This window comes from Stenella coeruleoalba, assembly GCF_951394435.1.
Source record: "Stenella coeruleoalba genome assembly, chromosome: 6".
NCBI lineage: Eukaryota > Metazoa > Chordata > Mammalia > Artiodactyla > Delphinidae > Stenella > Stenella coeruleoalba.
Window position 1 is genome coordinate 111611464 of NC_137151.1, and position 20141 is coordinate 111631604.

Below are 20141 nucleotides of genomic sequence, written 5' to 3' on the forward strand. Positions count from 1 at the left end.
CAATTTTGACACCACTCTACCAGCTCATTCTAGAAAATGTAGAGGAAAATACCGACAACGTGATGGTTAATTTTATGTGTCAAACTGATAGGCCATGGCGTGCCCAGGTTAAACATCATTTCTGGGTGCGCCTGTGAGGGTGTTTTCAGTTGAGATTAGCATTTGAATCAGTGGACTCAGCAGCTTGCCCTCCCCTGTGGGTCCGCATCACCCAGTATGTTAGGATATAGATGGAGGAATCCCCACCCCACCCCTTTTTCCCTGCCTCACTGTTTGAGCTGAGACATTTCATCTCATTTTCTCCTGCCCTTGGATAAGGATTTACCATTGGCTTGACTGGTTCTCAGACCTTTGGACTTGGGCTGAATTACACCTCTGGCCTTCCTGGGTATCCAGTTTGCAGATTGTGGAACTTTTCATTCTCCATAAGTTTGTGAGCCATTTCCTCATAAAGAGTGTCTTTATATACTTATATCTTTATATCTCCATATATAGATAGAGATACATCTCCTATTAGTTATTTCTCTGGAGAATTACAGTTGCTTTTCCATCTCGCTGAACAAATCGGGGAGAAAATGTCAAGCCTAGTCTCTTTCCAATCACAAATACGTTGTCAGCTACTCTACATATCAGTATAGCTGATTCTAGAGAGGTGTTTCAGTAAGAAATAAACACGAAATAACCAGATGTCACCCAGATTCATTTCAAGGCCCATGTTTTAAAATGTCCCTGGTAACAATAAAAGGCATGCCCCACTCTCTGAAGCTAGCTGCACTTAAGTGCTTTAACTTATTATAGTAAGTCTTGGAGTCTCATTTCCAATTAACAAAGGCTTAGCCAATGGTAGCTTATTGAATGAAATAATGTGGAGAGCATGCATTCTTAAAACTGTGGCCTTTAATATTTTCGTATCCTACACCAATTTAAGATTTGATATAATTTATTAACTTTCTCCCCATCAAACCACATATATAATCATTAACAACTGCTCCATGTTTTAAGAAAACTTTTCGACACCTTGGAGCTCCAGTGGTGTATCATCAAGGGTCCACGGATCCTGGATTAAAAGCTCATGGTAGGGACGCGTAGCTAGCCACCTGGATCAGTAGCAACGGTGTTAGAGTGGGCATAGGATTGGGAATGTTAAAGACAGCTTGTATCCTCAGAAGAGCTACTGTTTGTTGAGTTCTGGCTAGATGCTAGACATTGTACTAACACTTGAATATAGTCTTCATAAAAGCTCTTGGCATTGTAATTGCCATTCTACAAAGAAACGGGCACAGGGAAATTAAGAAACTTGCCCTAGATTGTATGATGAGTAAGAGGTGGAGACTGAATTCTAACCAAAGTTCAGTCTTAATTACAGTGGGATACAGGATCTCACGGAATCTAAGTTAGATTTGCTAATACGTTGTTCTCAAGGGCGAGGACCATTTAGAAATCAACGCTTTTCATTCTCTAAATAAGCAAAATTAGAATTGAAGATTTTGTGTTCTAACCAAATGACAACAAGCGATTAATTTAGAAACACGATGCATGTGGCAAAAGTTGTTGAAAAGAGACAACTAGATTCCACGTTTGTATACGGCAACTACTTTATTATTTTCAAATGCAAACTCTTTGCATTTAGTTTGCTATTTTACAATTTTACAAACTAGGTATAAAAGACCATAAATAAATGACATAAGTTATGTGTACCTAAAGTTCATGAAGGGAAAACAAAATACCTTGACAAATTAAAACAAAATAGAAAAATCTCTATGTCTAACTCAAGAGATCGCTCGAATTTTGGAACATGTCTGAACCAAGCATTGTTCTGTTAATTTCTTCTTCAGTATGAACTAAATTATAATATGCCTTATACATTCTAATTTTAACCACAGTCCTTGCATATTCCAACATGCTTGGAGTGATACAAAAAATAAATGCACTCTTCAGTGTGTACCAATGCTTGACGTTGTTTGGAGAATGTTAAAGAAGTGAAAATATTGCTTCTAGAACTTTCTTTTACTTGTCAGAATTTAAGTGTCTTCAGACAAATATTGAGGCTATAAGTGTGTATGGATTAATACACATATCCTTCACAGATTGAATACAAGAGGTCTCAAAAACACACACCAGCAGTGTAGTGAGCATAACTTTTCTTTAAAAGGACTTTTTAAAACACACCGAAACATTTCATTCTTAAGATTGTTAAAAATAATTTGGGGGCCAGCGAACACATGGTGAAGCTACTTGATTTGGTGCAGGGGAACAGCTTAATGCTGCCTCATGACTTAGCATCTGAGTATGACTTAGCATCTGAGCTCACTAGGGCAGCATTCATTCCTGGGGCTAAATACAGCACCTGAAGTTGGTCTCCTGCCCTGACCTCCGGGGAAAGAAAACCCACTCAGAGATTCAACCTCATTTCTTTATACATATTTTTTCAGGCATCAATGCATAGGCACATCCCTTTAGAAATATATTAAAGTCCCCAAAAAGGGGTGAATTAACTTTGTCACTCTGGCATACTCATGAGAATACAATGCCATACACCCTGTCAGAATGTAATAAATATTTATTGATGATTTTCTCTACTTATCCAACAATATAAGGTTTGGAATCTTTTTTTTTTCCCCCATTTTTCCCTGATTTGATGTTATAGCTTATATAAATGGCCACAGTTTCTGCAACCATAGCTTAGAATAAGCAAGGCAGCCACTCCGATTATGAAAATTGGCAGTATGTTGGCTGGATTTTGGTATACATTATCAGATCAAAACTGAATCTTCACACACTGGACCTCAGATTCCAGAAGGCTGATGCACTTTTGAGGGCCACAGAAGTTAGCTGCATATTCATAACAGTCGAACTTTCCGTGTAAATTGGGAACCTGAAGTTGCTTGAGGCCGTTTCATCCCTACTATGCCAACCTCAAGAGTCACTGGCATGTATTTTTCTGTGATATTGGGAGACAAAGTATTAATCCAGGACACATCATCTCAAAGCCGACACACGCGTCTACGTTCATCTCCAAAAGTATATGAATTGCATATATTTGTTCGCATTCAACACGTCCATTTATGCAGGAAAACAAAGGCTACTTGTATTCCATTTGGGGTTACTAGACAAATTCCATCCCCTTCTCTCCCTCCACCAAGGAACTGGTGATTCAGATGAGGAGTTCAATCAGCATTCGTGAGTTTGATGATGGGTTGTCACCTGAATGGATTTATATTCTAAAATCACTCCACCGCTAAGGTGAAAATGCCTCTGTCCAAAGCTGTAGGATGACTTACTAAGGTTAGCGTGGCTGCTACGAAATACACTTATAGATACAGGACATTTAACACTTCCGGGTCGTCCTTCTAAGGGGATGGGGCACGGTTTCCAGGCCCACTATCGCACGCGGCTCTTCAACTCAGAACTGGTGGCAAACCAGACCTCTCCACGTGTAGCATTCCGCAACATTCACAGGCAGTTCTAAGCATGAGGTTATATACTCACACACACGTACACACGCGTACACACACACACACCTATGTACACACATCAAAAGAGATAGTCAGCTCATATTTAGTCTAGGAAAAAAATATATTTATATCACTGCGATGGCACACCCTGGGTAAAACGTTACTTCAGCAATGCATATCGTAGGCAGCTCACGGGAACTGGCTTCGTTTTGTGTAGTGGCACCGGACCTGGTGTCCGTGGTAAAAGCTGTAGCCTTCGGTCACTTGCTGCCACACCAATGCAGCAGGGACATACAGAAATGAGCTATGGAAATACATATAAATAAAACCAAAGGAGCTGGGGGAACAGGGGCTCTGCAGAGCTGGTGCTGCCAGACAGGACATTCCTCAGTGCAAATGGAGAACAGATGCTGAAGCTTGAATGTTTGCCATTCCTTTCACCGGGAAAGGGGATTTGAAAGTCAGAAATGTATTCTTTTCAGGAATGAGTGTTGTTTCATCAGCGTCTTTGCTCCAGAACTGGCATAGTAGAAGCAGAAGAAACACGTTTAGGAGGAACTGAGGAGGGTGTGTTCTGTTTGCTTCTGTGGGCTTTGTAATCAAAAGGAAGGGCTGTGAGGCCAAGATAGCAGAATGTACTCCCTGGAGAGAAAAGAACAAGACTTCAGACAAAACATCAACCTATCTCGCCAGCCAGTTGTCAACCCGTAAAAGTACAGAGAAGGCAGGATGGCTCGGTAAGGAGTCCAGGGAGAAGATCATAGATTCTTACTTTCCTCCTCTGAAAAAATGATAACTATAATAATAAAAATGTTTATTAACAGCTTCATTATTATAACTCAGAGTAAGATACTATTCATATCCCTATTATACGGATGAGGATACGGAAACAGAGAGAGGTTAAAAAACCTGCTTGTGCTTGTACGTTCTGAAGTAGCAGAGCTGGGATTAGAATCCATACAGTCTGAGTGTACAGCCAAGCTTTACCCACTATGGAAACAGCCTTTCTTTGAAATAAAAATTCTGAACTGTTATGGTTCATTTGTGCAAGAAGGGCTTAGAGCTGCTGAAAGGATGCAAATGCTACTACTCTAAAAAGTCAGTTGTTCCAAAGAGGGAAATTGTGTATTTTAGGGACACATCTGGAAACATCCCAATCCACCAATATTCAACAATATGATTGAAAAAATGCCAGCTACGAAATAAAAAGCATTGGATGTTTTTCGTAAAGAGAAAGTAACTTCTAACGAATGGGAGTATCTAATTAGTAAAGGATCCGTGCAATCTGCCTATAGCAGGTAGAGAGAGGGAACCCGGGGCCATGGGCACAGTGAGGGAGGTCTCGGGGACTGAAGTCCACCAAGAGACAGTCGCAGCCGCCCCATCAGCCTAGGTTCTAACAAGGCTGGCACAATGCAATGGAACCACTGTCCTCTCTTTCATCAAATAATCAACTCAAGCCAAAAGAAGCAACTCCTCTTCTTTCCTTTTGATAACTTTCCATCAAGGTTGCTCTTGGACTATATCTTCCACCACAGTGGCCGTGTTTAGCAGTTGGTGGCCTCAAGTGTAGAGCAAAAATTCAGACCAAAGTGCATCTTATTACAGATAATTTTCCTTCTTTTATCAAACCAATGTATCTGCTCATTTTGTATATGTGCGTTGTTTATTGTGGGAGGGAGGTACACCAAATTTAGTTTCTTGGAGGTAAATGACCATTACTTAGACTTGTAGAAAATACTTTAGTCTACTTGGAGGAAGTAATAAAATTTTTGTATAAAATATTCAGATAGACATTACTTCTTAAGCAACTTAAAATTATAAATGTGGGTAAGGACATAACTACCAAGGTCTTCAGTTAGTCACTTGTAAACACCATTCATTTTTGACAATTATGAAAAAAAATGAAAGAAAAAGGATCAGATCTATTTTTCCAACTCTTCTCTGGAAATTAGTACTCTATCGAACATAGTATTTTAAACCTGAACGTGCAGGGATTCCATCAGACAGACATGTATTTACATGAAAGACAAAGTGAACACAAATTTAGAGACTCTGAAGGAGAATAACCAACTCCATATGGATATACACACTTTTTGAAGGTGATTTTCTTTTGCTACTTAGAGGAGAAAGGGTCATCTCAAAAACATGTTTGTCCCGTTTGTGTCTGACAACTCCCTTCTTCACTACATGCCTGGATATAAATATATTTGTAATAGTCAGTGGGATATTTGGATACTCAGGGCGTATATGAAAAAAGTGTGGGAATGTGGAGGCTTATATCTAGTTGATGTCAGAATAAAAGGGAGAAAAATAAACCTTTTCTTCCTTGAATTCAAGCAACCCCTTTATCGTGAGGAATTGCTTGAACAGAGACCAGACAAAGCATGTGGTCTGTGTGGGATCAGGAGTGAAAGATGTGACTTTCATGGTGACTAAATAAACAAAAGCTTTGTTCCTTTGAGTCAGTCACGAACACATCAAAGTGTCTTTATCATGCAGTTCTGTTCATTGCAATGGGGTCTTACTTGTACATTTCACTCTCCCCAATTATAAAATAACAATTTCATACATTTCAAGGCTAAATAATACAGGAGTGATTTGATAGGTCTACCACCTTCTGTATAGATACACATCTACCCCCAAACCCTCATACATCCATTGAAAGTGAAGAAGCTTCATCTGGCTAGCTCCCTACCGCTGCACTTCATTTCACCCCGCTCTGGCCTGCTGCAATAAAACGTTTGGGTTCACAAGTGAAAGATGGGTGAATAACACTTGAGAAACCTTGGAGGAAGAGTACTCCTTTCTTCTGTGAAGTTCAGTGTGTTCTACATAGGAGTAGTTCATATATACAACACCACCATGTGTTAGGAAAGGTGTTATTGTTAAAGTGTCATTATCGCTAATTTACAGGTGGAGGAACTGAGTTATAAAGAAACACAGAGTGAACTTCCCACTGTCAACATCTCGGTTGGTTTTGGAATCCAAGCTGTCTGGATGCCAGAGTCTGGCTCCACACCCTGGGAAACAATACAAATTCCTGTTGTCCTCACATCTCTCTTTCAACGTGCATGACTTCCTGGAAGCAGTGGAGTTCCACTTTTACTGCTACTGGATATTATTTTAGACACACAGAAAGCCCTTTTTTGGTCTTTCCATTGGCCTGGACTCTAACTCAGACAATGTGTAAAAATTAAGATTCAGAAAGCCATCTCCGAATGAATTTCATATTCCACCTTTTCCTCAGTTCTCAACTGAATATTTCATTTGCAGAGATACCTGCTAAGGTGTAACAAAGCCACTCCAACACCGTACGTTACATTAACATGTTAGGACATCTTAGAATTGACACACTCTCTTTTGAAAAACGCTCTGCTTTGACTATGTTCAATGTTTAGAAAAATACCTCAAGTCTTAAGCTGTTAATTGTAAGAAAGCAAAACTTTTAATTATTCAATGTGTGCAAGGTAACATTCTCTTTTTACTCACAAGATAACACTATAATGCTACCTTATTTGAATTGGACTGTGGGGACTGAAAACAGAATATCCCACAGCTTTACAGAAGGAAAAAAAATAATTTTTTTAAAAGCAAGCGAACCTCCCCAACATTTGTCAACTTAAAAGTTAAAACATGTTAAAACATGAATATCGAGAACTCCCTGACTTCAGCAAAAGCGGTGATAAAACAGAAATTCTTGGAGAAGTTTAAAAAACAAATTTCACATTCCTTCTGAACGGAAAAGTTTTCACAACTAGTGTTGCAAAAAGGTTTTTACTAAACTGTCATGATTTGACAGCATCAAATTTAACATTCCTTGCTCTATAAGGATAAAACCAAGGGGGGAGAAAGGTCATTAAAATCAGCCAAGCTTTTCTTTAAAAGTGATAAAAATGGAAGAGTTAAAAATTTGTCCAGTCAAAAAAGTTAGGATATTTGCTTCTAGGAGTGAACAGAGTCATTTAAATTCACGTGTTTTAAGAAGAAATTCCGGGATTAAAATACAAGTACCTAAGGCTAATGGGCTTGATGGATGAAAAGCCTATGTTTTTAGTAGGTCACTTTCTGATAATGAGTCAGTCAAGGTGACTTCCAAGTCTCACCATTGACATCTAGGTAAATCCTCCTTGGCTGACCCAGTTTGGTACAGGGGCTACTGGAGCAGGACAGGAACACTCCTGGGCATGTATCCGGAAAAACCACACTTTGAAAAGATACAGGCACCCAACGTTCATTGCAGCACTATTTACAATAGCCAAGACGTGGAAGCAACCTTAAATGTCCATCGATAGAGAAACGGATAAAGAAGATGTGGTGTGTGTATATATATATATATATATATATATATACACACACACACATACAGTGGAATATTACTTAGCCATAAAGAGAATAAAATAATGCCATTTGCAGCAATATTGATGGACCTAGAGATTATCATACTAAGTGAAGTAAGTCAGAGAAAGACAAATACCATATGATATCGCTTATATGTGGAATCTAAAAAAATGATACAAATGAACTTATTTATAAAACAGAAACAGACTCACAGACTTCAAAAACAAACTTATGGTTACCAAAGGGGAAAGGGGTGGGGGAGGGATAAATTAGGAGGCTGGAATTAACATATACACACTACTGTATATGAAACAGATAACCAACAAGGACCTACTGTATAGCACAGGGAACTCTACTCAGTATTCTGTAATAACCTCTGTGGGAAAAGAATCTGAAAAACAGTGGATATATGTGTATGTATAACTGAATCACTTTGCTGTACACCTGAAACTAACACAACATTGTACATCAACTATACTCCAATATAAAATAAAAATTAAATTAAAAAAAAAGAAGGAAAAAAATGAAACTCATGGAAAGACCCTCCAGTACTCCTTAACTGAAGCAAATTCTCCAAAGAATGGGGCACGTGCATGACCCAACAAGGTTAGAGGTTACTACCCAGTACCCCAAAGATGCTCAGTAGGCATCTGTGGCAGGAATGAAGGGCACCAAAGGACAAGAGGACCCTCATAGTATGAAAGAAAGCACAGCCAGTGGAGGTCTAGATGCCATCCTGACCTCATATAGTTCCTATTTCACTTCTTCCTGGAAGAACAGTAGAGAAGCCATACTGCTTTGGGTCTCCTCTCCCAATGTCAAGAGGACTGAAATCTTAAAAAAAAAACCCAAACTACCTGATAGCCATGAAAGATATTTACCGCTCAGTGTTTCAAATAAGAAAGTTTCAAAAAAAAAAGCTTTCATTGGAGAAGGACTCATTGCTGGTTCTTTTGCCTTACCTTGTAGATTTGGGTTTGCTTCTTTAAAGGAGGAAAGTATGAAACTTCCCTACACAAGATTGTCACAATCCACTATCCATAAGGTAGTTACGGTAAGTCTGTAGAGTCCCCAGATAAGACTTATATGGCACAAAGAAACAGACCTCGTTTGTCCAGGGAGGGGGTATGGTGCTTGGGTTTTATTATTATTATTATTATTTTAAAATCCGCTTTCCTTTTCTCTCCAGCCCCACGTGTCTGCATAATCCACCAGGTGGCCCGAGCACCAAGCGGCAACACTGTGAGTCACGTGACGTTCATCTAGGTTTTATCCCCGGTACGAACCAAGCCTTAAAAGTTTAACTGAGTCCTTCAGAAATGGACATGGTCTTCATTCCAGTGAAAGAAGGATGGACTGTAATTTATGCCACAAACAAAACACTACGGTTGTAATCCAAATGGAGAGAAGATCAAGGATGTCTTGGAGAAGCTCAGTGTCTGGCAGCAAATACGGCATTGAAACCGGAGGCGGTGTTCTATTTATATAGGTACATGTATTTTACAAATTGGTGATGGATGGATGGACTTCAGAGAAACAATTTGTTCCAGGTCTAATTCAAATGATGGTTGTCATTTCTGTAAGCCCCACAGTTTCAGCAATCTGTACACCAAGCAACACTGCAGATATATTTTTTTCTTTAATTTCAGAGGGCGAAGACGAAGTAAAAAAAGTGCAGTTCTTCAATTAAAGTGCATGGATGAGGTAAACTAATTTCAAGAGTTTTGAGTTTATTCAATACTGGCTCAGACTGGAACCATTCTGCCGTGTATCTGCTGCATTTGGGTTCTCATTGCCTGGACACTGCTCAAGATCTTATTCTGGTGTGTGATAGCTGTGATGCCAATTCTGGCCAGGTCACTGTAAGTAGGGGGAGAAAAAAGTGGGAGAGGAAAACGTGATGAGGGCTGAGCATCTCTTTTCTGGGCTCCATGCAGACATGCATTTGAATCAGCCACGGTTAATACAGCACAACAAGGCAGGTGTATTAAAATGTTTAATTAAGCAATTGAATGCAACAATGTAGGTGCTTTATAGAGGCTGTGCAAAATTACACTCAGGCAATCAAAATGAAAGGCATTCCAGTTTTCTTTTCTTTTAAAAAATGAGTAGGATGCTTATGCAGCTCAAAGCAAAAGAAGCAAAATACTATGAAATCTAGATTTACCCTTTTGTGTTACATCGCTGAGTACTTACTCCTGGTTCATGTGCACTACAGCCTCTAGTGTGGTATAACCAGCAGCAGTGAAGTTATCCTTATACCGGTCCATTTTAATGGCCTGGAGCCAATCGCCCACCGATACCACGGTGGAGAATTCAGGGGAGCTTGGATCCAACAAGGCAGTGTTAGGTCTGGAAATGGAACGAGCAAGTGTAGACAGACAAGAATTATTAGAGAGACAGCCTGACTCAGAAGTCAAATGGTCTAAGACAGGCGAGGGGAACCGAAGCACCAAGAATGGGCTTTAGATGGAATCACCAACGTCAAATGTCATCATGTGATTTTTCGCCCCTAATTTCGTAAGGCTGCAAAAGCATGTCTCAATCACCCTATTTGTTCTTAACTTCACTTCCCACATTTGTTTTATGTGGACCTCTTAATGCATTAAGGATCAGAGCAGGTCTTTTAACATCCTAGCCTGTGGTAAAGATTGGGGGAGCCCTTGTGGCTGAAACCAGCTCAGTCTTTGAAGGAAGGGTCCAGTCCCTGCCAGCATTGAATATCACAGACTTTAGTTCAGCAACTATGGAAACCCTAGTGAAGGATGAGTAAGGAAAACTGTGAGCTTGCAACCTGCCAGACTTGATGGAAGCAGAGAAAACAGCGAGAGTTCAAGTCCGGCATGCTTCCAGCCAGGTTTGCAGGCAGGCTCAGTGCATTCAAACAAACTTGGGACAGCAGGGAGTTAATCCTCTCTTTAATCAATGCAGCCTGACCAGCACGTGTGCCAAGACTGGCAGGAAGAATGGCCACTTTGATCACTGTTTGGATTGTGGAATGTGCTTCTCGTTTTCCCTTGCTGGGGCTCCTAAAAGAATCATTTCAACAAATTCCAAGCACTTCTTATTAACTTATTTATTAGTTGATGCATTTCTCAGGCCAGGTGTTTTACATTAGATCACTGTCAAGAGGGACTAGAGTTCAAGGCAAGTATTCTGTCATCCCTCACGATATTGATACACAATAAATAATGTATTTCTGGGAAGTATTTATTAAGAGAATTACAGTCATCTTCATCTCAAACTACATAATAATCATAAGGTAGACATTAACAGGGTATTTTATACCACCTTTATTATAATTACCTGTATAGCAACCTTGCTACTTGTTAAGTTCTATTTTCTTGAACTCCCTTTCCCTAGAAATTATAGAATGTGTTTGATCTTAACATTTTGACCTGATTTTCACCCTGAGACTACGCTGCTTGAATACGAACCTTTAAATCGGAATTATATCATCACTACTGAATTTTCAACCAAAAAAATCCTTTTCTTGTAAAAACAAAATTAAGTCCCTCTAGTGGCTTAACTTTCTACATAGTAGAATTAATCCAATCCATTTTCCATTTTAATTGTTACCTAAATTATCTTGATTCACATTACTTCTTTTTTTATATCGATATGTTAACAAAGACTTGCTTTATCAATCAGTTTTGTGTTCAAATAACAGCTTGTCTTTGTGACCTTTGTTTTTTTGTCCATTATTTCAATTAAATCCGATTTTCTGAGTAAAATGCTGCAGATTTTTATGGTAAGAATCATCAAGATTTCATTCTTTTCCCAATTTTGAGCCAATAACAAACACTGCCACATAGAATTTTAGATATTAGTGTTGAATGTTTACCAGGAATATGAATGAACAAAAACCAAAAGTTTGCATTTACTTCTAACTTTAAGCCAAAGCATTAAAAGGGCCACATGGAGGCTCTAGGTACCTGACAAGGTCAAAATGACCTTAGAATGAAAATACCCTTACTCAGTAACGAATGAACTCTAAGGGTCATTCCCAAGCTTGTTCTGGAAGTCTTTGTGCTCTTTGTGGAACAGTGTGACATTTGCCTAATTTTGTGCTGAATCACATACCATGTTATACTACCTTCCATTATCAGCAAGCAGGAAGAAGCAACAGAGCTCTTAAGTACCGTCAATGAGAAAAATCTAGAAGTGAGAAAAGTGTGCCCAATTTGTTATGTACTTTGGTGCAAATCACACATTCTACAATGTTAGCAACTGAAGAGTTTATACCAGCAGGAGAAGCCCCAAGTACAAAAGAACCTTCAGACAAAATAACGTGGCATCTGTAGCTGGAGATAAAAAGCTGGAGGAGTTTTGGAATAAAAGAAACTAGCTTTTGGAATAAAAGAAACTAGCTACACCTGGAAAAGAGGCCTTAGTGCCATCTATTTTCACCCTCTTGGAGAAGAGAAGAACCAAAAATAGACCAGAAATGATGGGGGATTTTATTTTAGGTCACATAGCTACCAGTGGCAGAAGGAAGATGTGAATTCAGCCCGGTGTTATTTCAGGAGAGCATGGTCATTAACTCTTTGTATGGTGGCTAGTGGTATAGGATCTGAAAGCCTGAGAGAACACAGGGTATCTCTGCTGTTCACTCGCAATTCTTTTCCTCACATATGTTAATGGTAAGCGTATTCCTTCTCCTCCAATCTGTAGGCTAAGTTTTCAAGAAAAAGACTGGAGGAGAGCATCCTAGTGCTGGCCAAGACTGGAAGGGCTTGGATACTATGGGGAAAATGTCTTCCTACCTTTAACTCAGGGTCTTGATGAAAGAGAAGACTCTGAGAAGCACAGATCTGGAGATGAGATGCCCCTCCTCCTGCGGGCCTGAATCACCTAATCTTATGATGCCTGTCTTCTTAAACCATTTAACTCCTAACAATGGTCAATGGGACTGGTATCTAGGTATCCCGGATCTTATACCAGTAAAGCCCAATTTCCAGGTAGAAAAGTTCCTACTGAATTAATTATAAGACCTGCGGTATCTTTATCTTCTTTCTGGACTGAAATGCTTCTTTTTGCTCTTTTCAATGAAGTAACTACCTATTTTACAGGTGGTTCAATCATTTTAGTTTTTAAAACTCTTCTCAAATATTCATCTGTATGCTTTGTAACTTGATCAGTTTTTATCTTGGTCCTGTTTCCTTCCCCTCTTGAAAGACTCAGCAAAGAGCAACTTTAAGAACTGAAACCCAGGAATCTCTTGCTACAATTCACACTTTATTAAGCCGACTTAAAGATGTCTTCGAATTCTTATTTTTTCCTAACTCCATGTTCCTTCCCCTTTCAAAATATAGCATCTAGTAACCTGACCGTCTTCCAAAGTACATTTCATCCATCTTCCTAAGTTTTCAGGTCCAGCCTCACAAAATAAGCACTTGAGCTATTCCTTTGTTGTTGTTGTTGTTTTAAATTTGTTTTTCTGACTCCTGTTTGAGGCCTGACAAGTACTAGGGTTTTCAAAATGGTGAAAAGAACTACCATAAATACTCAAGGAGGAAGAAGCCACCCAGGCTGCAGACAGCTGTGAAGTGGCCTCTGACTAGACGGCGGGAATTGAAGTGAGTCACCACTTGCCTGCCATCTCTGATGTATTCTTTCATACATCAGTATTAAGTAAGCACAGCTGACCTGGAGCTCTCGGTCCCCGTCCTCTTCAAGCTGTTGGGATTGCGGATGAGTTTGTCCAACATGTTGACGATCTGCCCAAATTTAGGCCTGTCGCTTCTCTCCTTCTGCCAACAGTCTAGCATCAGCTGGTGGAGTGCAATGGGGCAGTCCATTGGAGGGGGCAGCCGATAGCCTTCCTCGATGGCCTTAATCACCTATCGAAAAAACAAAACAAAACCAAAAACCCAGAATGGTATGTTACGCTGCCAAGCAAGCTGTTGTTAGAGGTTCACCCTCCTGCTCAGCAAGTTTCCTGTCCATGAAGCTGCCAGCAAGCTTGAGCACGGGAACGGCTCCAATTCTTTCACAGAAGCCAGAGCTGGACCTGAGTATTGCTGGCCACAGGGCAGGGAAGCCAGCTGTTGCTATGAGGGCTTCTCAAATGGTAGACAATGCCCATCTGAAACTCCAAAGTGAAGAAGCATCAATGTTCCAAAGTGGTTAGAACCTAATCAGATCAACCACATGGTGTTGGCCTGGCCTCCAGAGACCACAGGGCGATGACCCTCTCATTCTTCTATCAGCTAAACACTCTTAGCAAAAGAGACTCTAGCTTAGTGTTAAAGGCATTCCTTAGGAAGCATTAATAGTTGCCTACAAAGTCCCTTTGCATCACTTTAAGCCTGTGTACTCTTACTCAGACAGCTGGTGGGTCAATACCAGAGCCCAACTTCCAGACCTTCCAATCCAGAAGACACTACCTCTCTCAGAAATAGCACATTCCTCAACCCCTCCAGATGCGCAGCCATTTTTAGTTTTGGAAGACCAAAATACACCAGTTTACCAATCCTGTATCTCTTTCTTGGTCTCAGTTGGCTGTCAACTGACCCTGTTAAAGGTGCTCAAAACTAGATTTGAAAATTTTTAAATAATTAACAAAAACCTTCCTTGGGGCATTTATATCTTAAAGAGGACCCTTGCACATCTAAGGAAAGAAGTGATAATGATAGGTGATAATTGCCTCCCCCGCAGAGCGGGCCTCCTGCCTGATAAGCCATAAATCATTCCACGGGCTTTCTTCTAATTCTAATTTTTCTAATCTATCTTCACAGGTATTACAGCATTTCTTATTGGCTTTTCTCTAAATCCCCCTTCTTCAGGGTGTGAATTCCAATAACACAATATGATATGACTCGTGCCAAATTTCAAAAGGGGAATTACTTCTTAATTTCTTGGCTACTCATAAGCTGGGTTTACGGGTATCCTATGAGATTCTGGAGGTGATTTTCTTTGGGGATTTTTAAAAGTTCTGAATGTTTTAAATCAGTCCTTTTTCTCCCCCTACTAAAATGACAGCTCCTAGTGAGACCACCACTGGCTGCAGCCATCTCAGAGATCATGACAGAGTCCCCCTGAGGTGGGTCTATTACTGCTCAATGACTGGCCTTCAAGAGAAAATAATCAATTCAGTTGGGTCCAGTTTATATGTACCAGTATAACTGTGGTGCTTTTATCCAGGATACTGTTTCAGTTTAACAATCATCTTGTGATTTGTTAAGCCCTCTGAACCCTTTTCTCCCATGTATTTTTTGCCAACCTCCTACTGTATTAGTATTAATTTACTTCTCCTTCTAAGGTAGACTTCTATATGCTATCTAACTGAACGTGATTCTATTTATTTCTGGCAATGACATTAGGTCAGTTTGATCCTCTGACTTTCTTTTCTCTTTCCAGGTGCACGGTGTTGACTCTGGACTTGATGAAAACATTTTACATCGAATTGATGAGAATGCAAGCAACATTGGGCTGGTGCCAGGTTAACACAATTTGTGACAAACCCTCAGACTTCTTAGTATTCTTTCATTAGCTCCCGATCCACTGCCAGCTTGGAAGATGGCTTGTGGGTTAACAAAGCATATTTTCTCAGTTTACTGCTGAATGTTTTGGGGGGGGGAAGGCCGAGGATTAAAACAAACAAAAAACTTGATAAATTTGACATCTTCTTAACAGTTAGTTTGACTCCATTCACCATATGCCAAATGAATTCTACCCATGAAAGTAATTCTCCGGTTACATTTCCTGTAGATTCCTGTTCTATACAGACTCCAACGCAGAGACAAATACACGTGAATGATAGATCAATATTATTTGTGGGAGAGAATTGGCTTCAGATGCATTTTCATGGATAAAGGCAGACAACTGAAAGTTTAAACCAACAAAATTATTTTAATATAATATAGAAGCTGTCAAAGCTATAGGTCTGAAAATATTTAGAGTGGGAAAACTGACAACATCTTTAGATATTCTGCTCTTATGAGCATTTGGGACCACTCTCAACTGAAATAAAGAAAAGCTTAAATATCCAATAATCGAATAAGTAAATACAGGCACCACTCCTTCTTCTAGGTTGTTGGTCTTTGTTCCTCTGAATGTCTCTAACTCAAAAACAAATGTTACTATACAAGAAAGGTACCTGATGGTGTCTGCACAATCACATCAAACAATAGATTACACACTGTTCACTCCCATAGTCTGTCTCCAGCCTGTAATTATCTATCAGTTATGCTAGCTGCTGTCTTTCTTGCTATTTGCTATGAACCTTCCTTTATAATTTATAGATACTACAGTGTCAACACTACTGTTCCTCTTATTCTGGTTAGAGAATTCTTTTTGCCCCACTGGACACAGAATGCATCAGCTTCTGTATTGCTCTAAACATTCTTCTACTGATAAGGCAACATCCTATTTCTTGAGTGCACCTGGTTTTTCACTTAATTGTCAAGGTTTTGCAACATCCTGCTGTTTCAGGATAAGGCAGATGATCAGGTAACATTCCACATCCGAGAAAATTTTTTAAAAAAACCTTTTTTAAAAATACAATTTTTAGCGATAAATTGAATACCACACATTCGTAAACACACTCTACGATAATATTTTACCTCTCATATAAAAAAATTAGGGAAGTTCAAGAAATGGCCATTTCATGTTGTTCTGATTTCCAACCCTTCTAGAACTAACTAACACCTTCCCAGAATTAGCTAATAAGTGTTCTAGGAAGATCCCCCCCACCCCGGTCTAGGTTTGTTTTTTTCCTTTCTCACTGGAGATGTTTGTAATTAAATTCTATTACTCTGGAATCTTATTAGTGTCATTATTGAACGCTTTTCTAAAATTGGAGGCATTGTGGATACTCCCTTACAAAGTAGTCCAGATGGTACATTTAAAGGGATGTGTATAATTTACAAAGGGTCATTTAGTGAAGCTTTATTTTAGAGTCCTCAAGGGGCAAGCTCTAATTACAATTTTGCCAGCTTTAAAATATTCACTAATTTTCTTCCAATAAACCTTTCATGTCAGTTTCATCTCATGTGAAATCTGTGTTTTTCAGATATCCTTGCATTTTCTTAAAATTCAAGGTTTAATTTTATTTCAGTATGGGTTTGAAAGTTAACCAAGTAAAAGTACTGTTCCATATCACTACTCGATCAAGCTATGCACCGATCTATCTATCTATCTATCTCCCATATTATACCATTAAGGCTTTGTAATTTTGGTACTGGAAATCCAGGACTATAAGTTTTGGCTAGATTACTAGACACATCTGTATTAAGAATTTTAAGTTTAATGTATCATTTCAAGCTCAACACTCACTCCATCATACATTAATGCAAAGACATATATTTCAGAACATAAAGACTCACATCTTGATTGGACATGTCCCAATAGGGTCTCTCTCCATACGACATCACTTCCCACATGACGATCCCGTAACTCCATACATCACTTGCTGATGTGAATTTACGATAGGCAATTGCTTCTGGTGCAGTCCACCGGATAGGAATCTTGCCACCCTGTGAACATCCAAGCTCTAGGTTATCCCCCAAGTACACTGATGTGCCATTCTAGTTTCTGAATGTTGTTACTGTTTGCTAAGCAGGGCAACAGCATTCCTGAGATAGCTGTCCAAACAATAACAGGATATTTGTTTATTCTAACTAAAATCTTCCAGGTTGAGACAGTTCTCATATGTTTTCTTTAGTCACAGGGAAGTAAGCAACTAACATGTTTAATTATTTTTTTAAAAAGTCTACCTATTACATGAGCTCTACTTAAGGCAATACTGTAGAAGAAAGGACATTTTAGGTTTTACAAACCTTTATCCGTGGTATATATCAATGGATGTGCAGCTGACAGTAATTTTGACTTCTTGTCAGATTCTCTCACCCAGCAGCACAAAGGCAATACTTAATACTGCTTTGGAAATCATGACCTCAAAAAGTTAAATATGAACATTTCTATCCATCCCACTGTCATCCAACTCCTATAGAGCACGAGAAACATGACCAACGTAGCTAGAAGATAATACGCTAAACAGGCTCTTAGAGGAAGTCAAATAATACCAGATGCTAGAGCCATTATTAACTTTAATGGCAGGAGGGCCAGATTTTGATTATTATTTACTTTTCTAAAAAAATCCTGCAAAAATGGTAAAGCAATTGAATATTACCCAAGAAAAGTTTAAAGGTCTCAAATGTCTCTTGTTTGATTATGCTTATGTGCAAGGTATTTTTAAATGGAGTTTCAAATTTCTTAGGGTTCAATCTGGGGAAATTAATTCAACTTCAGTTCAGACCCTTAAGGTGTTCAAGAGGACATCATTTAAAAGTTTGCTTTATTAGAGCTACTAAACAGGGCAGTAAATTGTACTGCAAATTGCATTGGTTCACTGCAGTTTACTCTGAAAATACACTGTATTACATTTATGCTTGTTCCATACAGCAAGACACTTGTGCTGCCTTCTGCCTTCCTTAAATATTTTGGCTATACAAATGTATCATTCTAGAAGCTTCCTTTTACTTTCCTTTCTCCAACTACTGGGGAAAAATAAAAAGTGTTTAGCATGGACAAGGATGTATTCTTTCCTGAATGAATGGACTGTGAATTCAGAAGAGGCTATGTGTAAGAATCAAACTACAGCCAAGAAACTGAACACTACCAGAAAACATGCACACACATACACACACACACACACCCAACGAACTATACCAAAAAACCCCAATGCTTACCATTGTAGATGCAAAATGGTGAGCATTCAAAGAAGAAAATGGCTGGTCTGCTTCATGTTGATTTTAACAGTGTCAGCCCTAATGGCCAATAACTTTTATGATTCTGTGTTTATTCCACTAGTATCTTATATTCAGATTGTCCGGCTAAGATAGCATAGCCATTAACTGTATACTGATAACTCTTAACTGTGCCTTAATCCTGGCTTATCTACCAGTAGTAAAACGCAGGCCATTAGATACCGGGAAACCTTGCGTAGTGTAAATGTTTTATAAACCCTGTATATACATTCTCAGGTTCGGTAGGCAGCCGACTAGAAATAGTGTTCTGTCCTGTTTAAAATAAGATTTTTTAAAAATAATAAAAAGGAACCAAGTAGAAAATCTAAAACAAACAAGAAGAAAGGAAGGAAGGAAGGTAGATTAAGTGTGAAAAAATACAATAATAAGTGACGCTCTAACCTGTGGCTTTGTAAAGTGGTCACACATCTAGAGGCTGTTTCAAAATCCCTCTTGGAAACATGGTTTAAAAATGGATGCATGGCTATGAAGGGGCTCTGAAGGATGAGGAAACTTGTAAAAATCACAAAGGGTTTAAAACATCAAAGTGAGAGGAACAGTTTCGTCAGAGTCAAAGCCCAGAGGTCACAAATCTTTCTTACCCTGGTGGTATAAGCTGCTTCTGGATCATCCTCTAGCACTCGGGACATGCCAAAATCAGACACTTTGCAGACCAAGTTGCTATTGACCAGAATGTTCCGTGCAGCTAGATCTCGATGCACGTAGCTCATATCAGATAAATACTTCATCCCGGACCCAATGCCACGAAGCATGCCCACCAGCTGAATGACCGTAAATCTGCCATCATTCTTCTGCAGAGGAAAGAAATAAGGTACAATCTCATTAGCATTAGGCCAAATTAATTTTCACCAGGCATTTATTACTTGGATCTTTTTTGATATCTGTATCCGGTGTGCAGTGAAACCCAATATGATTTCCGGGCCTTTTTGACCAAAGTCACTAATTCATGAGTAGAGTATATCCTAGGAGCTGGGTTTGCTTCCTGTAATAGATGGAAATTATCCAACTATAATGAATCTATGGCTCAAACAGCCCCACGATACAAGAATAAATCAAATACTACCCTCCTTGTACGTGGATTATTGAAGAGCCTTTAAAAATCACATCATTCTCTATTTCTCCTCTTCTTCCTTTGCCTCATTAGAAAAAAGTCCATGAATACAACCAAACAGAACAAATACTCGAAGTCTGTTAGAGTTTTCTAAATACCAACATTCTTGGGTTTAATATAAAGCAGTCACATACCCTGAGGAATGCATCCAAGGAGCCATTCTCCATGTACTCTGTTATGATCATTACTGGTTTACCTAGAGTTTCCAGAAAGAAAAACACAAAACCCTTGATGAGCACTGCAGTTAATGAGATAAAAATGGGCTGTGCGCAATTTTCCTGCCAGGACACCTGTCTTGTGCGATCTAATTTAATTAAAACAAGCCAAGCTTATGCCTCAGCTGTGGGGAGCTAGGAATGAAATATTAAAAGGACGAGTAGGTTTAAATTCCATCTGGAAGGTTAACCCTTTGGGTGGCTTGTTGACAAGGTCTTTAATAAAGTGGCCTCTGGTATCCAGGGA

General features: G+C 39.2%; 1 protein-coding gene across 2 annotated transcripts in view; it reads right to left on the reverse strand.

Annotated features, from left to right (window-relative positions):
- Positions 1 to 3482: 3482 nt before the first annotated feature.
- EPHA4 (EPH receptor A4) overlaps positions 3483 to 20141 on the reverse strand; it is a 141742-nt gene continuing 125083 nt past the window's right edge. Inside the window, exons 12-17 of one of the 2 annotated variants that reach the window (XM_079923488.1) lie at positions 19814 to 19875; positions 19150 to 19359; positions 17126 to 17275; positions 13446 to 13639; positions 9993 to 10148; positions 8872 to 9656 (exon numbers count right to left, since the gene is read on the reverse strand). In XM_079923488.1, coding sequence (XP_079779614.1) covers positions 9542 to 9656; positions 9993 to 10148; positions 13446 to 13639; positions 17126 to 17275; positions 19150 to 19359; positions 19814 to 19875 — 887 coding nt within the window. In that variant the 3' untranslated portion in view covers positions 8872 to 9541. Of the gene's footprint in view, positions 4098 to 8871; positions 9657 to 9992; positions 10149 to 13445; positions 13640 to 17125; positions 17276 to 19149; positions 19360 to 19813; positions 19876 to 20141 lie in introns of those variants that run through there. The other variant, XM_079923489.1, reaches the window with a different exon arrangement.